At 46.5% G+C, this 17,819-nt stretch overlaps 1 protein-coding gene across 3 annotated transcripts in view; it reads right to left on the bottom strand.

The window, feature by feature from the left end:
- Positions 1-17,819, bottom strand: part of SLC2A9 (solute carrier family 2 member 9) — a 304,495-nt gene that overhangs the window by 188,619 nt on the left and 98,057 nt on the right. For all 3 annotated transcript variants that reach the window (XM_039911938.1, XM_039911939.1, XM_029063982.2), the window contains one exon: positions 17,346-17,444. In XM_039911938.1, the coding sequence (XP_039767872.1) occupies positions 17,346-17,444 (99 nt within the window). The remainder of the gene's footprint in view (positions 1-17,345; positions 17,445-17,819) is intronic.

The raw sequence follows: 17,819 nt of genomic DNA, 5'->3' as shown, positions 1-17,819 counted from the left end.
CTTCTGTTACTACTGCAATATAACAGAATCGGGAGACACATTCCCTGCCCACAATAAGCTTACAGTCGAAAGAGGGAGACAGACATTAAAAGATGGATATATACATAAGTGCTATGGGGCTGAGATGTAAATAAAGTGTAGCATATCAGTGGCTACAGCGGGTGTAAGAAGGACCTGGGTTCTAATCCCAGCTCTGCCATTCATCTACTATGTGACCTTGGGAAAGTCACTTCACTTCTCTGCGCATCAGTTACCTAATCTTTAAAATGGGGACTAATAACGTGAGCCCCAACTGAGACAGAAACCGAGGCTGACTTAATTACTTTGTATCTACCCCAGCACTTAGTACATGCCTGGCACATAGTAAGCAGTTAAATACCACAATTATTATTATTATTATCCCCATTATCATTATTATAAAAGGAAGAGGTTAGAGGGGAAATGAGGGCTTTGCCCGGGAAGGTTTCTTGTAGGAGATGTGCCTTTGATAAGGCTGTGAATGTGAGGAGTGGGATCATCTGTCAGATATAATAATGTTGGTATATGTTAAGTGCTTACTTTGTGCAGAGCACTGTTCTAAGCGCTGGGGTAGATACAGGGTGATCAGGTTGTCTCATGTGAGGTTCACAGTTAATCCCCATTTTATGGATGAGGTAACTGAGGCACAGAGAAGTTAAGTGACTTGCCCACAGTCACGCAGCTGCCAAGTGGCAGAGCCAGGATTCGAACCCATGATCTCTGACTCCCAAGCCCGGGCTCTTTCCACTGAGCCACGCTGGAGGGCATTCCAGGCCAGAGACAGGACGTGGGCGAGGGGTCAGTGGTGAGATAGACGAGACTGAGGTACAGGGAGTATGTTGGCATTAAAAAGAGCAAAGTGAACGTACTGGGAAATCAGTGAGGTTAGGAGGGGCAAGATGATTAATTTCTTTCAATCGCATTTACTGAGTGCTTACTGTGTGCAGAGCACTTTACTAAACACTCAAGTGCTTTTAAGTCAATGAAAAATAGTTTGATTTGATGTGGAGGTGGATGGGCAACCGCTGAGGGTTCATGTGGAGTGGGGAGACAGGGACTGAACACGTTTTTAGAAAAATGATCAGGGCAGCAGAGTGAAGTATGGACTGGATTGGAGAGAGGTGAGAGGAAGGGAGGACAGCAAGGAGGTTGATAGAGTAATCAAGGCGGGGTTGGAGAAATGCTTGGATTAACATGGTAGCAGTTTGGATGGAGAGGAAAGGGCAGATTTGAGCACCATGTTAAATCCATGTCCATGTTTTTGGGCACGTTAAATTTAAGTTGGTGGCAGGACATCCAAGTAGAGATGTCTTGAAGGAAGAAGGAAATAAGAGACTGCAGAGAGGGGAGAGATGAGGACTGGAGATGTAAATTTGGGTATCATCTACAGAGAGTTGCTAGTTGAAGCCTTGGGAGTGAATGAGTTCTCCAAGGGAAAGGATGTAGATAGAGACTAGAAGGGGACCCAGCACTGAACTTTGAAGGACTGTAAGTTCATTGTGAGCGGGGAATGTGTCTGTTATAGTGTACTCTCCTAAGTGCTTAGTAGTGCTCTGTACACACAATCGACTGGCACAGTTAAACGGGGGGAGGCAGAGGAGGGGCCCGTGAAAAAGCCTCCCCCTCTCCCCTCCCCTCCCCTCAGCACGGTACTCGTCCGCTCGACTGTATATATTTTCATTACCCTATTTATTTTGTTAATGAGATGTACATCGCCTCGATTCTATTTATTTGCTATTGTTTTAATGAGAAGTTCATCCCCTCGATTCTAGTACTGCCATTGTTCTCATCTGTCCGTCTCCCCCGATTAGACTGTAAGCCCGTCAAAGGGCAGGGACTGTCTCTATCTGTTACCGATTTGTACATTCCAAGTGCTTAGTACAGTGCTCTGCACATAGTAAGTGCTCAATAAACACTACTGAATGAAAAGACTGAGAATGAGTGGCAGGAGAAATAGGAGGAGAACCAGGAAAGGACAGTGTCAGTGAAGTCGAGGTCAGATACTACACATCAAGTGGGTGTTATTACTATGACTTTATCACTGTTTGCTCTTCCCAACTAGTTCAAAGCACGTATCACTTCTCGGTCATTACTTAGTACGATGCCTGGCATGTAGTAAACACTTAACAAATACCATTAAAAAAAATCTGAATTATGTGTTTTCGATGGCACTGCTGGATCATTTTAAATTTTGAATTTCTCACTCAAGAGTTATTTGGTCATGGAATAACTCCTCCATTCCGGTTTCTGGCAGGCTTATTCCAAATGACGCTGAGGGGTTTGACAAAAAGCCTGCTCGGCAGGGCAGCTTGGTAGAAGGTGGACAGGGCCCAAGTAGGAATGGCCCGTGACTCAGAGGCAGTGAGTCGAAAGAGAGCCAGATACATCCGTGCTGGCGTGACGGGCAGCGCTGGAGCCAGGCTGTGGTAATGAAACTGCAAGACCAGGGTCTATCCGGAAATGAATGCCGAATGAATAATCCAGCAGAAAATTTTGGCAGTGTCGCCTTCCTGTCGGTATGTGCCATTCGTTACGGTGCATTGGTGGGAAGCAGCAAGGCCCAGTGGAGCTTCGGAAGTAGAGTACCCGGGTTCTAATAATAATAATAATAATAATAATGGCATTTGTTAAGTGTTTACTATGTGCCAGGCACTGTACTAAACGCTGGGGTGGATACAAGCAAATCAGGTTGGACACGGTCCCTATCCCACATTGGTCTCACAGTCTTCATCCCCATTTTACAGATGAGGTAACTGAGGAACAGAGAAGAGAAGTGGCTTGCTCAAGGCCAAACAGCAGGTAACTGGGGGAGTCGGGATTGGAACCCACGATCTTCTGACTCCCAGGCCCTTGCTCTATCCACTCTGCCATGCTGCTTCTCATCTTCTAATCTAGGTCTGCTATGTGCCTGCTGTGTGACCCTGGGCAAGTCACTTCACTTCTCTGTGCCTCGGTTTCCTCCTCTGCAAAAATGGGGACTCAATATCTGGTCTTCCGTCTACTAAGACTGTGAGCCCCATGTGGGACAGGAACTGTGTCCAACTTAATACTCATAAATTTATCTCAGCCCTTAATTCAGTACTTGTCTTATAAGAAATGTTTCATAATTAACAAATACCTCCATTATTATAATTATTATATAGCTAGGTAGCAAACTAGACTTGTAGAAATAAAATGACCAAAAAGTACAGACTTTTACTTTTTGAAATAGTAACTGTCATAGCAGTGGAATTTATCGAGCACCTACTGGCTACAGTGCACTCTACTAGGCATTTACTTCACATTGCTCACTCCGCTATTAACAAGAGAATGAGCATAATTAAAATGATAATGATTCTAATAAGATAATTATAATTTTTAATATTGAGAACAAAAATAAGAATTATGTAGTAATAGGGACTTTTGTTAAGTGCTTAATACATGTCAAGCTCTGTACTAAGCGCTGGGGTAATAATAATAATAATGATTATGGTATTTGTTAAGTGCTTAGAATGTGCTAGGCACTATTCTAAGCGCTGGGGTAGATACAGGTTGTCCCACGTGGGACTCACACTTTTAATCCCCATTTTACAGATGAGGTAACTGACGCATAGAGAAATTAAGATCCTTGCCCAAGGTCACACAGCAGGTAAGTGGGAGATGCAGGATTGGAACCCAGGTCCTCTAGCTCCCAGACCTACGCTCTTTCCGCTAGGCCAGATTGCTTCTCAATTACATTTACATTAAAATTACAGTTAATGGTAATTCAGGTCTGGGGTATATACGATATAATCTGATCTCAGACAGTCCCTGGCCCACACAGAGTTTACAGTCTAAGGAGGGAGGAGGAACAGGTATTTTATCCCCATTTTAAGATGAAGGAACTGAGGCCCAGAGAAGTTACAAGGACTTTTCCCAGGGTCTCTCAAAACAGGGAAATGGAGGAACGGGGTCAGAACCCAAGTTGCCTGAATCCTGGTCTTGTTCTCTCTCCTCTAGGTTTCAATGCATCTCTTCACCTAACTCATAAATGAAATAATCATATCCCAAACTGAGCTCCTTATCTTCCCTCCCAAGCCCTGCCCTCTTCCTGACTTCCCTATCACTGTGGACGGTACGACCATCCTTCCCGTCTCACAAGCCCGCAACCTCGGTGTCATCCTTGATTCAGCTCTCTCATTCACCCCACACATCCAATCCATCACCCACACCTGCCGGTCTCACCTTTACAATATCGTCAAGATCCGATCTTTCCTCTCCATCCAAACGGCTATCTTAGTGATACAAGCTCTCATAATATCCCGGCTGGATTACTGTGTCAGCCTTCTCTCTGATCTCCCTTCCTCCTCTCTCTCCCCACTCCAGTCTATCCTTCACTCCGCTGCCCGGCTCATCTTCCTGCAGAAACGCTCTGGGCGTGTCACTCCCCTTCTTAAAAACCTCCAGTGGTTGCTTATCAAATTAAATAAAAACTTCTCACTCTGGGCTTCAAGGCTCTCCGTCACCTTGCCCCCTCCTATCTCACCTCCTTTCTCTCTTTCTACTGCCCATCCCGCATGCTTCCCCTTTTCCCTCTGCACCCTCTGCTCCGCCTCTGCTCCCCCTCCGCCCTCTGCTCCCTCCCGCTTCCCCCCTTCACCTCCCCCTCAGCTAAGCCCCCTTCCCCCCCCTTTCCCTCTGCTCCTCCCCCTCTCCCTTCCCCTCAGCACTGTGCTCATCAGCTCATTTGTATATATTTTTATAAACCTATTTATTTGGTTAATGAGGTGTCCATCCCCTTGATTCTATTTATCGTGATTAAGTTGTCTTGTTTTTGTCCGTCTGTCTCCCCCGATTAGACTGTAAACCCGTCAGTGGGCAGGGATTGTCTCTATCTGTTGCCAAATTGTACATTCCAAGTGCTTAGTACAGTGTTCTGCACATAGTAAGTGCTCAATAAATACTATTGAATGAATGAATGAATGATCAAGCAGCATGGCCTAGCGGAGAGAGCACGGGCCTGGGAGTCAGAAGGACCTGGGTTCTAATCCCAGCTCTGCCAATTGCTTTCTGTGTGACCTTGGACAAGTCACTTCACTTCCCTGTGCTTGAGATTCCTCAACTGTAAAACGAGGATGGCTATTCTCCCTTCTACTTATGCTGTTAATCCCACGCAGGACTCATATCTAACCCAGTGTCTAGGACAGTATTCATTCATTCAATCGCGTTTATTGAGCGCTTCCTGTGTGCAGAGCACTGTACTAGGTGCTTGGAAAGTACAATTCATTCATTCAATAGCATTCATTGAGCGCTTACTATGTGCAGAGCACTGTACTAAGCGCTTGGAATGGACACATCGGCAACAGATAGAGACAGTCCCTGCCCTTTGACGGGCTTACGGTCTAATCGGGGGAGACGGACAGACAAGAACAATGGCAATAATTCGGCAACAAAGAGAGAAAGTCCCTTTCTACAGCAGCTTTACAGTCTAGAAGAGGGGAGGCAGACATCAAAACAAGTAAACAGGCATCAATAGCATCAGTATAAATAGAATTATAGATATGTACATATATACACGAGTGTTGTGGGGCGGGGAGGGAGGGTAGAGCAAAGGGAGCGAGACGGGGTGACGAGGAGGGAAGGGGGAGCTGAGAAAAAGGGGAGATTAGTCTGGAAAGGCCTTCTGGAGGAGGTGAGCCTTCAGTAGCGCTTTGAAGGGGGAAGATACATAGTGAGCACTTAACATGTACTATTTAAAAAAAATTAATAGTATTCACTGAGCACTTACTGTGTACATACTGTACTAAGCACTTGGGAGAGTACAATATAACAGAGTTTATAAACACACTCCCTATCCACCCTGAACTGACAGTCTAGAGGGGGTGACAGATATTAATATAAAGAGAAGCAGCGTGGCTCAGGGGAAAGAGCCCGGGCTTGGGAGTCAGAGGTCATGGGTTCGAATCCCGGCTCCGCCACTTGGCAGCTGTGTGACTGTGGGCAAGTCGCTTCCCTTCTCTGGGCCTCAGTTACCTCATCTGGAAAATGGGGATTAAGACTGTGAGCCTCACGTGGGACAACCTGATGACCCTGTATCTCCCCCAGCGCTTAGAACAGTGCTCGGCACATAGTAAGCGCTTAACAAATACCAACATTATTATAAAGAGATAAATTACAGACATGTACATTGGTGGGGGTGGGTTGAATAAGGGGTGCAAATCCAAGCCTAGACTTGGTTCTTGAGGAAATAATAATAATAATAATGTTGGTATTTGTTAAGTGCTTACTATGTGCAGAGCACTGTTCTAAGCGCTGGGGTAGATACAGGGTAATCAGGTTGTCCCACGTGAGGCTCACAGTCTTAATCCCCATTTTCCAGATGAGAGAACTGAGGCACAGAGAAATTAAGTGACTTGCCCACAGTCAGCTGTCAAGTGGCAGAGTCAGGAAAGCAACAGAGAGGTTTGGGGGGGGAACCTAATGGAAAGCAACAGGAAATTGGGGGAGTCAGAGACTGTATTTCAGAAGACCTGGATTCTAGGTACAACTCCACCTTTGGACTACTGTGTGACTGTCTGTTAGCCACAACCAGACAGTTTCCTCATCTGCCAAATAGGCATAAGGTAGATTGTGAGGCCAGGTGCAAAAGTGACTGCGTTTGAGCAAATAACCTTTTATCTATCCCACCACTTAGCACATAGTCAAGCATAATAAATATTATACCACTACTGTTAATGATAGTTACTGTTAATTCATTTAGTGGTATTTACTGCACACTTATGCAGAGCACTCTATTAAGCGCCTGGGAAAGTACAATGCAACAATAAACTGACTCAATCCCTGCCCACGGTGAGCTTTTGAGTTGAAATGTGAATTAGTGTGAGAAAAACAATACAGGCCCATAAAAGTTCTGGGAGAGAAAAAGGAAATTGATGTATTGTTCCTCTTAAAGTGCCTTATTTTCTCAAGGACAGAGTGTCAGCACAGATCTTAAGGCATTCGTTATGTGTCACGTTAACATGTTTTGTTGTGGCAATTAATCTAGCAGAAAAGCATGATTGCCAGAAAACTGAAGCAAATTACTATCATGCTGCATTTGATTTTTATGTAAACAAAATCTTGATTTAGCTGTTCCATTTGCAGATGCTTTGCACAGTAGATAAAATGGTTGGCAGTGAAAACATTTTGGAGAAATCGAGCAATAGCAAAGCCAAGCTTACCAACAAAGAAACATGCAGGGTAAATACAGTCAATCGATCATATTTATTGAGGACTGTACTAAGCACCTGGAAGAATATTACAGGGTGGGTAGACACGTTCCCTGTCCACAAGGATCTTACAGTCAACAAAAATCTAGGGTCAGTTTCAACTATCAAAACACCATGGAGTTTCATGACCATACATAATTATGAGATTTAGGTTTTTTTCCCTCTGCATGGGAATTATAAAATAATCTTTCTGCTCTTTCAGAATTCCTTCTATCTCTGGACACAGTGGCTCCAAGCCACTCAAAATCTGCTTAATTTTCATGGGATATGGCGATTCTGACCCACTGCTGTAAGGAAGAAGAACAGAAGGGGTGCCTCCACTGACAGTTAAACAGGCACAAAATCTAGTCATATCTACCACTGTTACATTGTTATATTGTACTCTCCCAAGTGCTTAGTACAGTGCTCGGCACCCAGTAAGCCCTCAATAAATACAACTGAGTGACTGAATCAAACTACAACCTGGAGAGAGAGTGTGAATTCTGTAGGTGGACATCTTGGCTGACACCAATCAATAGTATTTTTTGAGCTCTTTCTTGCTCTCACGGCTTTGACTACCATCTCTACGCAGATGACACGCAGATCTACATCTCCGCCCCTGTCCTCTCCCCCTCCCTTCGGGCTCGCATCTCCTCCCGCCTCCGGGACGTCTCCACCTGGATGTCGGCCCGCCACCTAAAACTCAACATGAGCGAGACTGAGCTCCTCATCTTCCCTCCCAAACCCGGTCCTCTCCCAGACTTCTCTATCACCGTGGATGGCACGACCATCCTTCTTGTCTCTCGGGCCCGCAATCTCGGTGTCATCCTTGACTCGTCTCTCTCGTTCACCCCACGCATCCTATCCGTTACCGAGACCTGCCGGTTTCACCTCTACGATATCGCCAAGATCCGCCCTTTCCTCTCCACCCGAACGGCTACCTTACTGCTACGGGCTCTCGTTATATCCCGGCTAGACTACCGTGTCAGCCTTCTCTCTGACCTCCCTTCCTCCTCTCTCTCCCCGCTCCGGTCTATTCTTCACTCCGCTGCCCGGCTCATCTTCCTGCAGAAACGATCTGGGCATGTCACTCCCCTTCTTAAACAACTCCAGTGGTTGCCTATCGACCTCCGCTCCAAACAAAAACCCCTCACTCTAGGCTTCAAGGGTCTACATCCCCTTGCCCCTTCCTACCTCTCCTCCCTTCTCTCTTTCTACCGCCCACCCCGCACGCTCCGCTCCTCCGCCGCCCACCTCCTCGCCGTCCCTCGGTCTCGCCCATCCCGTCGTCGACCCCCGGGCCACGTCCTCACGCGGTCCCGGAACGCCCTCCCTCCTCACCTCCGCCAAACTGATTCTCTTTCCCTCTTCAAAACCCTACTTAAAACTCACCTCCTCCAAGAGGCCTTCCCAGATTGAGCTCCTCTTCTCCCTCTACTCCCGCTGCCACTCCCCGTTTACCTCTCCGCAGCTAAAAACCCTCTTTTTCCCCTTCTCCCTCTGCTCCTCCACCTCTCCCTTCCCATCCCCACAGCACTGTACTCGTCCGCTCCACTGTATATATTTCCGTTACCCTATTTATTTTGTTAATGAATTGTACATCGCCTCGATTCTATTTAGTCGCCATTGTTTTTACGAGATGTTCTTCCCCTCGACTCTATTTATCGCCATCGTTCTCGTCTGTCCGTCTCCCCCGATCAGACCGTAAGCCCGTCAAACGGCAGGGACTGTCTCTATCTGTTGCCGACTTGTTCATCCCAAGCGCTTGGAATGTACAAATCGGTAACAGAGACAGTCCCTGCCCTTTGACGGGCTTGCAGTCTAATTGGGGGACTGTAGTAAGCACTTGGGAGAGGCCAATAGAACAGAATTAGCAGACACGCTCCCTGTCGATAATGAATTTAGAATACTGCTTTCCCAGAATAAGCCCTCACTTTCCCTAATGACAATAACTTGGGTATTTGTGAAGCGCTTACTATGTGCCAGGCACTGCACTAAGTACTAAGGGGGAGATATGAGATAATCGGGTCCCACGTGGGGCTCACAGTTTAAGTATGAGGGAGAACAGGCATTGAATCCCCATTTCAAAGGTGAGGGAACTGAGGCACAGAGAAGTTAAGTGATTTGCCCAAGGTCACACAGCCGGTAAGTGGCCGAGCAGCGTGGCTCAGTGGAAAGAGCGTGGGCTTGGGAGTCAGAGGTCATGGGTTCTAATCCCGGCTCTGCCGCTAGTCAGCTGTGTGACCTTGGGCAAGTCACTTAACTTCTCTGTGCCTCAGTTACCTCATCTGTCAAATGGGGATGAAAAAAACTGTGAGCCCCACGTGGGACAACCGTGTATCCCCCAGCGCTTAGAACAGTGCTTTGCACATAGTAAGCGCTTAACAAATACCACAATTATTATTATTATTAGAACCCAGGTCCTCTGGCTCCCAGGCCTGTGCTCTCTCCACAAGACCTCGCTGCTTCCCTAGTCCCTCTCTGTGTCACCCCTGTACTTGGATCTGTACTCTTTAAGCACTTGATAATCACCCCACCCTCAGCCCCACAGCACTTATTCATTCATTCATTATATTCACTTATGTACATAGCCAAAATCTGTTTTAAATGACTGTCTCAAACAAAAATTAGGTCCACTGATCAGAAAACAAAGACTTGATGTTCTATATTTTTTCTCCAGAAAAAAAATGATTTCACACTTCTTCCTGATGACTCAGTGCCCTTCGTCTTTTGCTCCCCAGAGGATTTACATCGGCAAACTTTACTGTTTGTATTTTAAAGAACTCTTATGAATAAAGTACCCATTTTGGAGTAAAAAGAACATGGGACTGGGAGCCAGAGAACTCGGGTTCTAATCCCAGCTCCACCTTTAATCTGCTGTGTGACCCTGGGCAAGTCATTTAACTCCGTGCTTCTGTTCCCTCATCGGCAAAATAGAGATTTAAAACCTGTTCTCCCTCCTACTTAGACTGTGAGTCCCTTGTGGCACTTGATGATCTCGCATCTTCCCCAGAACTTAGTACAGTGCTTGGTACAAAGTAAGGGTTTGACAAATACTACAGATATTATTATTATTATTATTATTATTATTACTTTGGGGGAGTCACCTAAGACCTTTGCTCTTTCCTTAGGAGCAAAATGAGCTGTGCTCTCCCTACCTCAGGCTGAGCATCTTGCCCAGGTCCGGGGGAGACAAAGTCTAATCTGATCATCTGGCTTCAGCCACAGGGTTTAGCACAGTGTCCTGCACATAGCGAGCATTAGTGGAGCCCATAATTAATCAATCAATGGTGTTTATTGAGTGCTTACTGTGTGCAGAGCACTGTACTAGGTTCTATTTATTGTTATTGTTCTTGTCTGTCCGTCTCCCCCGATTAGACCGTTAGCCCGTCAAAGGGCAGGGACTGTCTCTATCTGTTACCGATTTGTACATTCCAAGCGCTTAGTATAGTGCTCTGCACATAGTAAGAGCTCAATAAATGCTATTGAATGAATGAATGAATGTACTAAGCTCTTTGGGGAGTGCAAAACCACAGAATTAGCAGACATGTTCCCTGTCCACAACGAGCTTAGTCTTTTCTTGGCTGGGGGTCCTGTTATTGACAGGATGTGGTTCAGCTGAGGAATGTGAGGAATGGAAGGTTGGAGGGAATGGAAGGTTGGAGGCAATGGAAGCAGTGTGGTCTAGTGGATAGAGCACGGGCCTGAGAGTCAGAAAGTCATGAGTTCTAATCCCTGTTCTACCACTTGTCTGTTCTGGGCTAGTCACTTCACTTCTCTGGGCCTCAGTTCCCTCATCTGTAAAATGGGGATTGAGATTGTGAGCCCCACAAGGGACAGGGGCTGTGTCCAACCCTATCTGCTTGTAACCACTCCACTGTTTAGTACAGTGCCTGGTACATAATAAGTGCTTAATAAACACCATTATTATTATTGTTATTGGCTTCAATGCCCTCCTCTCACTTTCCCCACTGTATCGACTGGCTCTCTTCAACAACTTTCCAAGTTTTGGGGGCTATGTAAACCATCAACTGCTCTGGGCCCAAGGCACTCTCCCCACCCTCCGGCCTTCGGAGACACGCACAGCGAGGTATCTGACACAGGTAAGTGGGTGGTTCCACAAAACAGCTCCGTGCTTTGTGGAAGTTCAGCTTGTATTCAGTAGGATTGTATAGATTTCAAAAATGAGTCACCAGGGCCAAGCAAGATTCAAGGGTTCAGTCAGAGAAGAAGTTAGACTTGAAACACAGTATAATCTCCCCAATTTGGCTCCTCTACACCCCTTCCCACCCTCCCCCCCCACCCGCCCCCACACATTAGCTTGCTCACCATTAAACCCAAGTAATGGTTTAATGGTTTTATGGTATCCAATCTACCACATTTGTTAAGCGCTCACTATGTGCCAAGCATCATTCCAAAGTGCTGGGGTAAATGTAAAATTATCAGATTGGATGCCGTCTCTGTCCCGCTTGGGTCTCATAATCTAGGTAAGAGGGCATAGGATTTAATTCCCGTTTTATAGATAAGGAAACCGAGGGGCAGAAAAGTTAAGCGATTTGCCCAAGGTCACCCAACGGACAAGAGGCAGAGTTGGGATTAGAACTCAGGTCTTCTGACTCCCGGGTCTGTTTCTTTCCACTAGGCCATGCTGCTTCCCTTTTGGATTCAAACTTATCCCTCCTTCTAGCCGAGGGTGACTCCTTGGACAGCAAGGAGTTTCTCAGCCAGCTATTCCATGCTCTGCACTTCCCATCACACCTCTCTCGGGCTGAGCACTTTTAGGGGGCAAGGCACTTCTCTGTGTGTCAGTTTCCTCATCTATAAAATGGGAATTAAGACTGTGAATCCCATGTGGGACGGGGACTGTGTCCTGCTTGCTTATCTTGTTTCTACCCCAGTGCTTAGAACAGTGCTTGGCACATAGAAAACGCTTAAATACCATAAAAAATATGGGGGAGCTGAGCAATGCTTGCCACAGTGGGGCTTTCTCCCACTCCCGCACAGGGAAATTCTGAACCCCTGTTCTAGAACCTTCTGTTCCCAGCAGTGGGGAGGGAGTATTTTTTGATCCTTTAAAAGTCTATAAGGAAAAGTTTCCATCACCATATGGCGGTTGATTTTCCACCTCCACAAGTGTGAGAATTAGCCTTAATATTTTTGTGTCCAGTGAATGGGATAAAGGAGTCTATAAAAAACTTTCCGTCTGTGAGCAGTGTAACCAAGAGTTGTTATAGCCAGGCTGGGGTTTTCAGGTCTGCAGAAATTCTTTCCAAGTGTGAAATGGATGGGCTGCACATTAGGGAAGCAGCATGACCTAATGGGAAGGACATGGGCCAGGGAGTCAAAACTGGGTTTTAATCCCAGTGCTGCCATTTTTTTAAATGGTATTTGTTAAGATCCAGTTACCGCCCCAATGCCCTCCTAACCATTCTGCTCCAAACTCCTTGAACGAGTTGTCTACACCCACTGTCTCAAGTTTCTCTCCTCCAATTTTTTCCTTGATCCCCTCCAATATGGTTTCCGTCCACTTTACTCCACAGAAACCACCCTCTCGAAGGTCGCCAATGATAATAATAATAATAATAATGTTGGTATTTGTTAAGCGCTTACTATGTGCTGAGCACTGTTCTAAGCGCTGGGGTAGATACAGGGTAATCAGGTTGTCCCACATGAGGCTCACAGTTAATCCCCACTTTACAGATGAGGTAACTGAGGCACAGAGAAGTGAAGTGACTTGCCCACAGTCACACAGCTGACAAGTGGCAGAGCCGGGATTCGAACTCATGACCTCTGACTCCCAAGCCCGTGCTCTTTCCACTGAACCACGCTGCTTCCCACCAAATGATCTCCTTCTCACCAAATCCAATGGCCTCTACTCCATCTAATCTCCTCGACCTCTCGGCTGCCTTGGACACTGTCGGCCACTCCCTAACCTTGTCTTGGCTGACACCGTCCGCTCCTGGTTCTCCTCCAATATCTCTAGCCGATCACTCTCAGTCTCTTTTGTGGACTCCTCCTCTGCTTCCCACCCCGTAACTGTGGGTGTCCCTTGAGACTCAGTTCTGAGTCCTAGTCTCCATCGCTACCCACTCCCTGAAGAACACATTCTCTCCCATGGCTTCAACCACCACCTCTTTGCAGTTGATTCCCAAATCTACATCTCCTCTTCTCTCTCCCTCTCTGCAGTCTCACATTTTCTCCTGCCTTCAAGACATCTCTCTTGGAATGTCCTCCCATCATTCAAACTTAATATGGCTAAAACAGAATTTCTTATCTTCCCACCCAAACCCTTTCCTCCCCATGACTTTCCCATCAGTTGACAGCAACACAATCCTTCCTGTCTCACAGACCATAACCCTGACATTATCCTTGACTCCTTCGGCCCACATATTCAGTCCATCACTAAATCCTGATGGCTCCACCGTCTCACATCGCTAAAATCTGTCATTTCCTCGCCATCCAAACAGCTACCACGTTAATCCAATTGCTTCTCCTATCCTGCTTTAATTACTGTAACAGCCTCCTTGCTGATCTCCCTGCTTCCTGTCTCTCCTTACTCCAGTCCATACTTCACTCTGCTGCCCAGATCACTGTTCTACAAAAACATTCAGGCCACACTTTCTTATTCCTCAAGAAATTCCAGTGGTTGTCCATCCACATCCACATCAAACAAAAGCTCCTCAACATTGCCTTTAAAACTGTCAATCAGCTTGCCCCTTCCTACCTCACCTCGATATTTTCCTACTACAACCCAGATCTCACACTTCACTCCTCTAATGCCAACATACTCACTGCACCTCAATCTCATCTATCTTGTCTCTGGCCTCGTGTCCACTTCATTCATTCATTCACTAGTATTTATTGAGTGCTTACTATGTGCAGAACACTGTACTAAGTGCTTGGAATGGACGATTTGGCAACAGATAGAGACAAACCCTGCCCAGTGACGGGCTCACAGTCTAATCGGAGAAGACAGACAGCAGAGCAAAACAGAACGAAATGAAAACAAGACAACTTTATCACGATAAATAGAATCAAGGGGATGTAATAATAATGTTGGTATTTATTAAGCGCTTACTACGTGCAGAGCACCGTGCTAAGCGCTGGGGTAGATACAGGGGAATGAGGTTGTCCCACGTGAAGCTCACAGTCTTCATCCCCATTTTACAGATGAGGGAACTGAGGCACAGAGAAGTGAAGCGACTTGCCCACAGTCACACAGCTGACAAGGGGCAGAATCGGGATTCGAACCCATGACCTCTGACTCCCAAGCCCGGGCTCTTTCCAGTGAGCCACACTGCTTCTCTAATGATGTATACCTCATTAACAAAATAAATAAGGTAATAATATGTACAAATGAGCACAGTGCTGAGGGGAGGAGAAGGGAGAGGGGGAGGAACAGAGGGAAAGGGGGCTCAGCTGAGGGGAGGGGAAGGGGGAGGAGCAGAGGGTGGAGGGGGAGCAGAGAGGGGGCAGAGGGAGCAGAGGGAAAGGGGGGGGCTCAGTCTGGGAAGGCCTCTTGGAGGAGGTGAGCTCTCAGTAGGGCTTTGAAGAGGGGAACAGAGTTAGTTTGGTGGAGGTGAGGAGGGAGGGCATTCCAGGACAGCTGGAGGACATGGGCCAGAGGCCGATGGCGGGACAGGCGTGAACGGGGAACAGCGAGGAAGTGGGCGGCAGAGAAGGAGACTGTACGGGGTGGGCAGTAGAGAGAAGGGAAGTGAGGTAGGAGGGGGCAAGGTGATGGAGAGCTTTGAAGTCAAGCGTGAGGAGTTTTTGTTTCATGCAGAGGTTGATAGGTAACCATTGGAGGTTTTTGAGGAGGGGAGTGACATGCCCAGAGTGTTTCTGTAGGAACATTCTGTAGTGGTTGCCTATCAACCTCCACACAAAACAAAAACTTCTCACTCTAGGCTTCGAGGCTGTCCATCACCTTGTCCCCTCCTACCTCTCTTCCCTTCTCTCTTTCCACTAACCACCCCGCACGCTCCACTCCTCTGCCGCCCACCTCCTCACCGTTCCCCGTTCTCGCCTATCCCACTGTCGACCCCTGGGTCACATCCTCCCTCGGTCCCGGAATGCCCTCCCTCCTTACCTCTGCCAAACTCATTCTCTTCCCCTCTTCAAAACCCTACTTAAAGCTCACCTCCTCCAAGAGCCCTTCCCAGACTGAGCTCCCCTTTTCCCTCTACTCCCTCTACCCCAGCTAAACCCTCTTTTCCCCCATTTCCCTCTGCTCCTCCCCCTCTCCCTTCCCATCCCCTCAGCACTGTAATCGTCCGCTCAACTGTATATATTTTCATTACCCTATTTGTTAATGAGATGTACATCGCCTTGATTCTAGTTATTTGCTATTGTTTTAATGAGATGTTCACCCCCTCGATTCTATTTATTGCTATTGTTCTTGTCTGTCCGTCTCCCCCGATTAGACCGTAAGCTCGTCAAAGGGCAGGGACTGTCTCTATCTGTTACCGATTTGTACATTCCAAGCGCATAGTACAGTGCTCTGCACATAGTAAGCGCTCAATAAATACTATTGAATGAATGAATGAACTTCCTGTCTGGTCTGGAACGCCCTCCTTCCTCATATCCAATGGGCAATTACTCTCTCCCACTTCGAAGACTAATTGAAGGCCCATCTCCTGCAAAAGGCCTTCTCTGACTAAGCCCTCTTTCCCCTTCTCCCACTTCCTTCTGAATTTCCCTGACCTTCTCCCTTTATTCATCCCCCACCTTCCAGCCCTACGGCACTAATGGACATATCTGTAACTTATTTATATAGATGTCTATCTCCCCCTCTAGACTGTAAGCTCAATGTAGGCATGGAATGTGTCTGTTCATTGTTCTATCGTAGTTTCCCAAGTGCTCTGCTCACAATAACGCACTCACTAAATATAATTGAATGAATGAATTATTGTGCGCTAAGCACCGTACTATGTTCTGGGGTAGATCCAAGCTAATCAAGTTGGACGCAGTCCATGTGCCACAGGGGCTCACAGTCTTAATCTCCATTTTACAGATGAGGTAACTGAGGCCCAGAGAAGTGAAGTGACTTGCCCAAGGTCACACAGCAGACAAGTGGTGGAGCCGAGATTAGGATGCAGGTCCTTTTGACTCCCAGGCCCATGCTCTATCCACTAAGCCAGGCTGTCAACTGTGTGCCCTTGGGCAAGTCACTCCTCTTCTCTGTTTCTCCCTTCCCTTATTTGCAAAATTGGGATTCCGATTCCTCTTCTCCCTCCTACTTAAACTGTGAGAATGTGGGACCTGGTTATCTTGTATCTAACCCAGTGCTTCATATAGTGCTTGGCACATAGTAAAGGCTTAAAAAACACCACAATTATTATTGGGGCATAGTTAAGTGCTTAACAAATATGATAAATTTGATAGATTCATTGCCTGGGTTTAAGGATTCAGTGGTGAGCGAGAACTGTATGTACGTATACATGTGTTTGTAGGAACCATTATTTTCTCAACCACCTCAAAGCCCTCATGAGTACCTCAAACTCCCACCACCCTTCATTCATTCCTTCAATCGTATTTATTGAACGTTTACTGACTGGGTGCAGAACACTCAACTAAGCTCTGGGGACACTACAACAATAAACAGTCACATTCCCTGTCCACAACAAGCTTACAGTCCAGAGGAGGAGGCAGATATTAATATAAATAAATAAACTGCAGATCTATACACCCCACAATGTTTCCTAACATCACAGAGACCACGAGAAAGCTAGTCTAGGTGAAACAGAAGCAACATGGAATAGTGGATAGAGCATAGGCCTGGGAGTCAGAAGATAATATGTTCTAACACGGGCTCTCCCTGCTGTGACCTTAGGTAAGTCACTTCACTTCTCTGGGCCTCAGTTACCTCATCCGTAAAATGGAGGATTGAGACTGCGACCCCCATGTGGGATAGGGAGTGCGGCCACCCGATTTGCTCATATCCACCCCAGCGCTCAGTACAATGCCTGGCACATAATAAGCCCTTAACAAATACCATTATTAGTGTTAGTGAACATACCACTTTTCTGGACAGTACGAGTTACCCCCTGAGACTTTTTTATTTTTGCTATTTTGACTGATGGGTGTCCTGTTGCACTCTCTTGGGTATTAGATACTCACCACGGTGGGTGCATTGACCACAGAGAGGTTGTAACCATACAGAAAGGAAGATCCAAAAGCTCCAACAAATGAGGCAGTCAGAAGGGAGCAAGTCCAGTTCTGCAGAAAAAAGGAAAGAAAGATGGAGTCACCTGCTTCCGTGAAACACTGCTTCCTTGGCCTGTGGCCAATCACACTCTGACTCTGGGAAAACTCTTTTGGGTAATAACCAATCAAGCAATCGTATTTATCGAGCGTTTACTATGTGCAGAGCACTGTACTAAGCACTTGGGAGAGTAAAATACAACCGAATTAGCAGACACGCTTCCTGCCCATAATGAGCTTTGGTCTAGAGAGGAAGATGGACATTAATATGAATAAATAATTTATAATATGTAATTGAAGAGATGTACATAAGTTTGGTGGGGTTAGGGACTATCAAATGTCCAGAGGTCACAGATTTGTCAGCTGTGTGACTCTGGGCAAGTCACTTAA

The sequence above is a fragment of the Ornithorhynchus anatinus genome, chromosome 4 (assembly GCF_004115215.2).
Source record: "Ornithorhynchus anatinus isolate Pmale09 chromosome 4, mOrnAna1.pri.v4, whole genome shotgun sequence".
Taxonomy (NCBI): domain Eukaryota; kingdom Metazoa; phylum Chordata; class Mammalia; order Monotremata; family Ornithorhynchidae; genus Ornithorhynchus; species Ornithorhynchus anatinus.
Note: the sequence above shows the minus strand (reverse complement) of the source record. Positions and strands in the feature narration are given on the sequence as shown.